The sequence below is a fragment of the Hylobates moloch genome, unplaced genomic scaffold (genome assembly GCF_009828535.3).
Source record: "Hylobates moloch isolate HMO894 unplaced genomic scaffold, HMol_V3 SCAFFOLD_3, whole genome shotgun sequence".
In the NCBI taxonomy this organism is placed as follows: Eukaryota; Metazoa; Chordata; class Mammalia; order Primates; family Hylobatidae; genus Hylobates; species Hylobates moloch.
In genome coordinates, this window is record NW_026652278.1 from 126158548 (window position 1) to 126169083 (window position 10536).

The window sequence follows — 10536 nt, forward strand, 5'->3', positions numbered from 1 at the left end:
TCTTCCAACCTTGTTTTTGCTAAATATGGGTCTATCTTCAAGTTAATGCATAATTTTATACTCTGTGGGCTTAAATTGAATTCCAAATAGCTTCAAAAGCTAAAATTAATTGCAAAAATGAAAAGAAGACACACATCAAAGATTCATTTTTAAAGTTGGTATCTACATAGCATTTTATACCCATTTAAAACTGTTAGCTTATCCCTTATTTAGTCTCCCTAAACAATTAAAAACTTGATATACTGCAAATGTGCATTTGTGAGAGAAAATGGTATGAGCTACTAAATCTCCCTCCCTTGAATACTGTAAAATATAAATGTGTTCTATATTTTATTATATTCACATTTTACTCTTAAAGTTTACAGAGAATTTATTCTTATGAAGTACAAAATAAATATCTGGATATTTTTAATCATGGCCCTTTTTAAACATACAGAACAAGAAAAAAAATAGCTAAACCAAAGATACGTAATGTTGTATTGGTTGAATTACTTATGAGATTTTGTAATTTAAATATCCTTAGATATTACAATTTTTTTCATGAATGCATTATAAGAACAGATGTTTATGAGTAGAATTGATTCTCTCATTAACCCTAGGGACAATAATAATCTATATTTATAGAAGAAGATTATACTTCTCCTTACCTTCCTTATAGGATATAGATATTTTTCTTAAACAAGTAATTATATCTATCTTGATAAAAATATCCCGTAAGCTTAGTAAAAGATCTAGATATTTGGCTAAATGATTTCAAGAATTCACATATAAGTAAATAGCTAGTTGTAAATTCAAATATAGAATTGAATATTGTGAAGAAGTGATTTTAGGTTCACATTATTTATGGAAGTGTTTACTGCTTCTTTTCTATGTGAGGCCCAGTTATATAGAAATGTAAACCAGCAGAAAGCACTGAATTCGCTTTTTGAGGAAGACGCGGTTGTAGGAGCTGAGGATATCTGCTCCGCACGCTCCTGCTCCTGACTCACCGCTGTTCGCTCTCGCCGAGGAACAAGTCGGTCAGGAAGCCGCGCAGCAGCCATGGCTTTTAAGGATACTGGAAAAACACCCGTGGAGCCGGAGGTGGCAATTCACCGAATTCGAATCACCCTAACAAGCTGCAATGTAAAATCCCTGGAAAAGGTGTGTGCTGATTTGATCAGAGGCGCAAAAGAAAAGAATCTCAAAGTGAAAGGACCAGTTCGAATGCCTACCAAGACTTTGAGAATCACTACAAGAAAAACTCCTTGTGGTGAAGGTTCTAAAACGTGGGATCGTTTCCAGATGAGAACTCACAAGCGACTCATTGACTTGCACAGTCCTTCGGAGATTGTTAAGCGGATTACTTCCATCAGTATTGAGCCAGGAGTTGAGGTGGAAGTCACCATTGCAGATGCTTAAGTCAACTATTTTAATAAATTGATTACCAGTTGTTAAAAAAAATAAAAAATAAAAAAAAGAAAGCACTGAATTCTATTAAACATTCAAATAGAAATTGGTACTAATCCTATTGACACTATTCCACATTATAGAAAAAGAGGGAATCCTCCCTAAATCATTCTATGAAGCTAGTATCACCCTAATACAAAAATCAGGAAAAGAAATAACAAAAAAAGAAAACTACAGACTGATATCCCTTATGAACAAAATGCAAAAATCCTCAATAAAATAATAGTGAACCAAATCCAATAGCACATCAAAAACAAAATCAACCAGGATCAAATGGGTTGCATACCAGGGATACAGGGACGGTTTAACATATGTAAGTCAATAAATGTGATAAAAAGCATAAACAAAATGAAAAACAGAAATCACATATCATCTCAATAGATGCAGAAAAAGCATTTGACAAAATCCATCATCCCTTTATGATTAAAACCCTCAGCAAAATTGGCATAGAAGGAACACACCTTAAAGTAATAAGATCCATCTACGACAAACCCACAGATGAAATCATACTGAACAGGGAAAAGTTGAAAACATTCCCCCTGAGATCTGGAACAAGACAAGGATGCCCACTTTTACCGCGTTTATTCAACATAGTACTGGAAGTCCTAGCCAGAGTAATCAGACAAGAGGAAGAAATAAAAGGTATCTAAATCAGTAAAGAGGAAGCCACACCATTGCTGTTTGCTGATGATATGATTTTATATCTAGAAAACCCTACAAACTCACCCAAAAAGCTTCTAAAACTGTTAAAAGAATTCAGCAAAGTTCCAGGATACAAAATTAATGTACACAAACTAGTAGGTCTCCTATACAACAACAGTCACCAAGCTAAGAATCAAATCAAGAACTCAACCTCTTGCACAATAGCTGCCAAAAAATTAAATACTTAGAATTATACCTAACCAAGAATGTGAAAGATCTCTGTAAGAAAAACTACAATACACTGCTGAAAGAAATAATAGACAACAACACAAATAAATGGAAACACATGCCATGCTCATGGATGGGTAGAATCAATATTTTGAATGCAATTCCCATCAAAATACCAAGATCATTCTTTACAGAACTAGAAAAAAAATCATAAAATTCATATGGAAACAAGAAAGAATCCACATAGCCAAAGCAAGAATAAGCAAATTCAGCAAATCTGGAGGCATCACATTACCCAATTACCTGACTTCAAACTATACTAAAAGCCCATAGTCACCAAAACAGCATGGTACTGGTATCAAAATAGGCACACAGACCAATGGAACAGAAGAGGAAACCTAGAAATGAAGCCAAATACTTAACAGCCAACTGATTTTTGACAAAGTAAACAAAAACATAAAGTGGGGGAAACATACCCTATTCAGCAAATTGGGCTGGGATAATTGGCAAGCCACATGTAGAATAATGAAACTGGATCCTCATCTCTTACCCTATATGAAAAATCAGCTCAAGATGGATCAAAGACTTAAATCTAATACCTGAAACCATAAAGATTCTAGAAGATAAAATTAGAAAAATATCCTTCTAGACATTGGCTAAGCAAAGACTTCATGATCAAGAACTCAAAGCAAATGCAACAAAAACAAAGATAAATAGATGGGACTTGGTTAAACTAGAAAGCTTCTGCCCAGCAACATAAATAATCAGTAGTGTTAACAGACCATCCACAGAGACAGAGAAAATCTTCATAATCTGTAATCTGACAAAGAACTAATATCCAGAATCTACAAAGAACTCAGACAAATCAACAAGAAAAAAACAAGCAATCCTATCAAAAAGTGGACTAAGGATATGAATAAACAATTCTCAATGGAAGATATACAAATGGCCAACAAGCATGTGGAAAAATGCTGAACATCATGAATTTTTAGGAAATACAAATTAAAACCACAATTTGATACCACCTAATTCCTGCAACAATGGCTAATATGGTTTGGCTGTGTCCCCACTCCAATCTCATCTTGAATTCCCAAGAGCTGTGGTAGGGACCTGGTGGTCTTGCCCTTGCTGCTCTCATGACAGTGAATAATTCTCACCCAATTTGATGGTTTTAAAATTGGGAGTTTTTCTGCACAAGCTCTCTTTTTGCCTGCTGCCATCCACCTAGGATGTAACTTGTTCCTCCTTGCCTTCCACTATTATTATGAGGCTTCCCCAGCCACGCGGAACTGTGAGTTCTCCATTAACTGTGAGTTCTATCCTCTTTCTTTTGTAAGTTTCCCAGTCTCAGGTATGACTTTATCAGCAGTGCGAAAATGGACTAATGCAATGGCTGTAATTGAAAAATCAAAAAATAATAGATGTTGCCATGGATGCAGTGAAAAGGGAACAATTCTACACTGCTGGTGGAAATGTTATCTAGTACAACCACTATGAAAAATAGTGTGGAAATTCCTTAAAGAACTGAAAGCAGATCTACCATTTGATCCAGCAATCCCACTACTAGGCATCTACCCAGAGGAAAAGAAGTCATTATATAAAAAACATACTTGTACAAGCATGTTTATAGTAACACAATTTGCAATTGTGAAAATATGGAACTAGCCCAAATGCCCATCAATCAACAAGTGGATAATGAAAATGTGGTGTATATATATATATACAATGGAATACTACTCAGGCATAAAAAGGAAAAAAATAATGGCATTTGCAGCGACCTGGATGAAAATTATTCTCAATAAAGTAACTCAGGAATGGAAAGCAAACATGGTTTGTTCTCACTCATATGTGGGAGGTAAACTATGAGGACACATAGGCATAACAATGGTACATTGGACTTTGGGGACTCAGGGAAAGGGTAGGGATGGTGAGTAACAAAAGAGTTCACTTTGAGTACAGTGTAAGCTGCTTAGGTAATGGTTGCACCAAAATCTCAGACATCACCAATCAAGAACTTATTCATGTAACCAAACACCACCTGTTCCCCATAAACCTATTAAAATAAAAAAATTTAAAAAATTTAAAAAGAATACATAGAGGAAGATAAAGCCTCTGAAACACAGCCTACTATGCAACAAACATTAATAAGAATTCAAAGAAAAGACTGACTTACTTCAATTCCTTTACCAAATTACATATCCAGTTTTCATGTTCCTATCACAAACATCTGATAAATGTCTAAGGTTAAAGATATACCAATTATCCCATCGATCATTACACATTGTATGCATGTATCAAAATATTACATATACTTCATAAATATGTACAACCATTATGTATCAAAAGTTTCTTTAAAATATTGCAAAGCATGCCAACAAGTAAGAAAAATGACTTTTTTAAAGATAAAGTAACCATTAGAACTATACTCAGATAAGATATAGATTTTAAAATTGTCAAACAGAAAATGTAAAATAACTATGAATAATGTGTTAAAGATTCTTAAGGAAGAAATAGATAACATACAAGAACAGATTGGTAATGAAGGCAAAGAGAAAGAAATTCTGAGAAAGAATCAAAAGGAAATCTAAAACAGTGTTATCAGAATTGAAGAATGCCTTTGATGAGCTCATCAGTTTACTGTAAGCTCATCTTTCCTTACAGCTAAGGAAAGAATCAGTGAGATTGAAAGTATAGCAAGAAAAACTTTACACACAGAAATGTAAAGTAAAACAATTAAAAAACCACTTAATATCCAATAAATATAGGCCAATTAAAAACAGCATAACATACATACAATCAGAATATCAGAAAAAGAATAGTGTGAAAAGAGCAGAAGAAATATTTGAAGTAATAATGGATGAGAATTTCCCAAAAGTAATTACAGATGCCAAACTTAATGGTGAAAAATTTGATGCTTTCTTTGTAAGTTCAAGGCAAAGATGTCTCTTCTCACTACTCCCATTTAACATCATACTGGAAGTCTTAGCTAATGCAATGAGACAGTGTAATAAAAGGTATACACATTTTTAAAAGGTATACATATTGAAAAGGAAGAAATAAAATTTTATTTAATAGATTACATGATTGTCTATGTAAAAACTCCCAATGAATCAACCAAAAATCTTGTGAAAAATCTACATTGTATGATTCCAACAGGCAGTGCAATGCAGTTTCTGGAAGGATTTGCAGACAAAAACTCAGCCCCAACACTCCTTTTTGACCCAGCCATGCTTATGTGCCCACCTGTATTTCTAAGCTAGGCACCTCTTATTCCAAGGCCTTCTCTTCATGAGCCTTGAAGACACTTTCTTTACCTGATTCAATAGTTTTATCTTCTTAGTTGTACCCTTCCCCCACATCTTCCTATCACTGCCTCCATAAAATGGCAGAAACTATTGAGCTCCCTCCATAAAATGGCAGAAACTGTTGGGCTCCCTCAACAGTGAGAAAATTCCTACTCCCTGAACCAGCTGCTTGGACCTATCTTACCCTTGATCTGTGCAATTGCATGGGGAAAATGGAACATTGGAAGAGTCGTCACCACTTTTTTTTTGGTCCCTTGTTTACACTATTACAGGAAGTGAATAAAGACTTCACAGTTACTTTCAGTTGACTTGTCCTAATAAATGACCTTCACACATGGCAGCGCTCTAACAAATTTGCACAGTGAGCAGGGTGGGTAAATTCAGCACAATAATTTTCTGGAGAAGCAAAAAACCTGAAGATGCCACAGGACACTTTTTAGAGGTGCTACCTGAATTCAAGGAGCATTCTCTGGGAGGTGTTAGAGAATCATTTTCAAGAGTCTGAGGGCCCCACAGTGCACTTCATTAACCCTGCTAATGGGCATAGAGAAGTGCTAGTGAACATAATGAGGCACTCTTGGAGAATGTTAAGAGACTGTTTGCATAGCTGCTCAGTTTTTATGAGGACAATTGATCCTTCTCTTTAGCCCCTGACTCCTCAGCCGAGCTTGTCTACTGTGTCCTAAGAAAGCTAGGGAAGCAACATTGTACCTACTGGTTATGGTTCCAGCAACAAAACCCAAAATTGTTAAAGACCTTGTGAGTTGAGTTGCCCCCAATGATTACTGTTGGCTTTTTGCAGGTCCCCCATACTAATGGTAGCCTGTGACACAGAAAGTCACTGAGACTTGTGCCTTTAATGAGATGAGTATGGTACCTTTTGAAATTGCTTTGCCCAAGAGTCAGGAGATACCCTAGAGACTTGGTTATTTTATCTTCACAATGAATTATCCTCACAATCCTTGACACCAGGATAAAGAGGAAACAAAAATTGCTCTAGTTTTGGGTCTGAGGGTGCCCCAACCAACACCCTTACCCATGCCTGGCAATGAGTGTGTCCCTTCAGGCTTCTACAAACCTTCATTGGTATGGCCTCTTCTACTGAATCTATTATCCACCTTCACCCCTATTCACCTTCACCCTCAATCTCTCATGGAATTTGCTACAGTTAGAGCAAGAATGTTAAGTACTGTGAACTTATCCAACTATTGACTCCACCACAAAGGAAGACCAAAACCACAAATAGATAGCCACACATCAAATAAAATATCTAGGGGAGAACACTCAAATTCAGCAAAGAATTGATGGAGACCCTCTGAAGCACAGAGACTCTGAATTACAGCATAGACAGGGAAAAAAAGGACCTGGCAAATATCGGCTCTGAATTAAGAGGGACTCCACATTGTGGGAAACAGGTTGGTTGGAGATCTTCAGCAGTTCATATTCCTACCACAGAAGCCTACCATTCTTGCTACAGGAGAGTAGCTATAGAGAACTATATGCCCCAAAATTGGAAAACAAAAGAAATGGACAAATTCCTGGACACATACAACCTACCAAAATTGAACCAAAAAAAAAAAATGAAAAAAAACCCAAACAGTCCAATAACCAGTAACAAGATTTAATCAGTAATAAAAACAAAAACAACATAAAAGCCCAGGACTGAATGGTGTTAGTGCTGAATTCTACCAGACTTTAAAGAAGAGCTAACACCAATTACCTCAAACTATTCCAAAATATTGGAAGCAAGATAATTCTTACTAACTTACTATATGAGGCCAGAATTACCCAGATGCCAAAACCAGATGAGGACATAACTAAAAAAAAACACAAAAAACTACAAACCAATATCCCTGATAAACACAGGTGCAAAAATTCTCAAAAAACACTAGCAAACTGAATTCAACAGCAATTCCACTCCTGGACATCAGATTAAGTCAAGACAAAATATGTGCAAAATTATTTCTACAATAAATATATTTAGAGTTGATTAACTTGTGATAGACAAGAACAGAAAATAACCCACATTCCCATCAATAGATTAATGGATAGTCAAATAGAGATATAATGATCTAAATCAGATTGTTAGCTGCCTGGAGGTTAGTGGTTAATAAGACTGTGTGAGAAAAAAAACTTCCCAGGGTTTCTTCATAAAATGCTTGCTATGTTTTAGGTACTAGTTACATGCGTTTCTAGTTTCTGAAAATCTTTGAATGATAGGCTTAAAATATATGCCTTTTCTGCATGAGAATTATATGTTAATAAAGCTTATTTAGGATAAAATGAATAAAGAAGTAACACAAAGGAGACTGAATATAAAAAAGCTAAAAATAGACAATACAAAGGGATTAAAACACAGTAAGTCTATAGAACACAAGAGAAATTTACCATTTTAATTTTAAATCTATTAACATAAATCTTAATTAAAACTTCATTAAACATTTCTTTTTGGTGCCAGGGCTCTTCTTAGAGAATATCCTTTTAAATTACAGTTTTTAATTTGTCATTTCCAAGTTGTGTACATCTTTATAAAATGGAAGTTATCTCCAGAGGCTTTATAATTCAGTACTGTGCTTTCAGGTAGGACTACAAACTGAGCCACTACGACAGATGGTAGTCTGCCTTATTCTTACTGATGTTCAGAGAAAAAATACATATACATTCCCTTGGTAGTGAATTTTTTGTGTTTGAACAACCCTTAATGTCAATAAATTGTTTCTTACATCTAGCCTGTATCTCCCTTTCTCAAACATAAGTTTCACATGCTTTTGTTTTATTCTCAGTGGAACAAGAGAACAGATGGTCACTATCTTCCTTTGAAACACTGTTCATACACTAGAAGACAGTTGCTAACAAGACCCTTTATTTGATCTTAAATTTAATTATTTCAATTCACGTAATGGAAGTGATGGAAGTTATCTCAAGTTCATCTAAGTCTAATAGTCAAAGTGTATGGCATAGAATTTCATCTTGTAAGGTTTTCTGTTAGTATAAAGTTTTGTTAGCAAATAAGTTAACAATTCTGATAACTTATACCTTTCTTGGAGATTCAAAAACTCATTTCTATGTTAATAGCTCACAGAAAATAAATAACAAAGTAAGTTCATTTCAGTTTGCTTGCCCCAATATTTTCAAATGTTCTCTTCTATAACCTTCTCTTTCACTGCAACTCACTAATTAATACTTACTAATTCAGAACATTATTTGCATAATGGCATTCTGAATTTTATATTATACTGCTCCAAATACTAAGAAAGCTAAAGTATCTTAAAGCAATGATAATTACATAGTTATTTAAATATTTAAAAACCTATAAATCTGAGAGATATCCTGCTTTATATATTCAAACATCCTGTTAAGAACAGCCGGAAAAGAATAACAAATATGTAAAAAATAATATATATAAATCTTCAGAAAACTATATTCACAAAGAGAACACAATATCTTGAACATAATAAAAAATAACAAGGCACAAGGAAAAACAATATGTATCCAAAAATCAATAACCAAAATAGACAATGCAAAGAAAGATACAGGAAATAAATATAACTTTAACTGTAAAAATAATCTAATTTCAATGCAATTTAAATATTTCAGAAATCATATTTCTCTTAAAGAAAATTGGGGTAAATAAATGGCCACTTAAAATAATTCCAATATAAATTACAAAACTGAAAAATCTGAAATTAAGAGCTTTATGAGTGGTTTTAAGAGCAGATTAAACCCAACTAGGGAGAAAGTTAGTAAACTGTATGAGAAGTCAAAAGAAAATATCTCCACTGAAGTTTGGAAAGAAGAAATGATGAAATATTTGGATAAAGAACTAAGAAATATAAAATGTTTAAAATGTCTAATATTAATGCAATTAGAGTTCCCAAAGGAGAAGACAGAATGTAGGCAGGAGTAAATTTGAAAAGATAACAAATAAGAACTTTTAAAATGAATAAAACATATTAGACAAGTATTTAAAGAACCACTATAAAATCTAGCAGCATTAAAACACACACACACACACACACACACACACACACACACACACAAAGTTATATCATACCTTTTAAACTCAAATAAAGATAGGAATTTTTAAAGCAGCCACAGCAAAAAGGAGTCATTATGTGCAAAGAAATAAAAATTAAAATAGCTAACTTGTCAATGGGAGAAATGGAAGCCAACAAAAAATGCCATATCATATGAAAATCTTCTAAGGAAGTAACTGCTAATATAGAATCAATATCCAGTTACAATGTATTTCAAAAAAGGAGACCTTTCTAGAAAAAAATTAAACAGTGAGAATGTATTCAACAGTAGTTATAAGCAATTCTTCAAACTAAAGAAATGATTCCATTTAGAAGGCTTATGATCTGGGAAGAAATTATAAGAAAAGGTAAAATGAGGAGAATGGAAAAAATGGTAGAATATCTTACTGATAACTGACTGTATAAAAAGATGCCATATTGAGAGGCCAAATTATACATGAAATTAATACATAAAGTAGCAGCATATATTGGCAATATGTTAATTAATCTATGCATTGTTCATAAAGTGAAGTACCATTTTATATAATATTTTAATAGATCAGCAAAGCCTATTGAAAGCTCTCAGGTAAACACATCTAAGAGTAAAATAATATTTAATTAACAAGTTAATGGTGAGGAATATAAAATAACATTTAAAAATAATACAAGAAAGCTGGAGAAAAGAAAAAATAGAGATATATCTCTATATATTAAACATGTGATGTGTACCTATGCACAAAATACATTATATATGCATAGGTATAGGGGTACACAGAGATATATTTATATAGACTAAATACTGTAATAGAAATATAAAAATCAAGGATCAATTTAAAATAACTATATATATCAATGAACAAATTAAATAGGTGGATACGCAGAATTTAAAATGAAGA

General features: G+C 33.5%; 1 protein-coding gene across 1 annotated transcript; it reads left to right on the forward strand.

Moving 5' to 3' along the window:
- Nucleotides 1-927: 927 nt before the first annotated feature.
- Nucleotides 928-1427, forward strand: LOC116480023 (small ribosomal subunit protein uS10-like). The gene has a single exon (XM_032754611.2). The coding sequence runs from the start codon at nt 1042-1044 to the stop codon at nt 1399-1401; it is 360 nt and encodes a 119-aa protein (XP_032610502.1). The 5' UTR covers nt 928-1041; the 3' UTR covers nt 1402-1427.
- Nucleotides 1428-10536: the final 9109 nt, after the last annotated feature.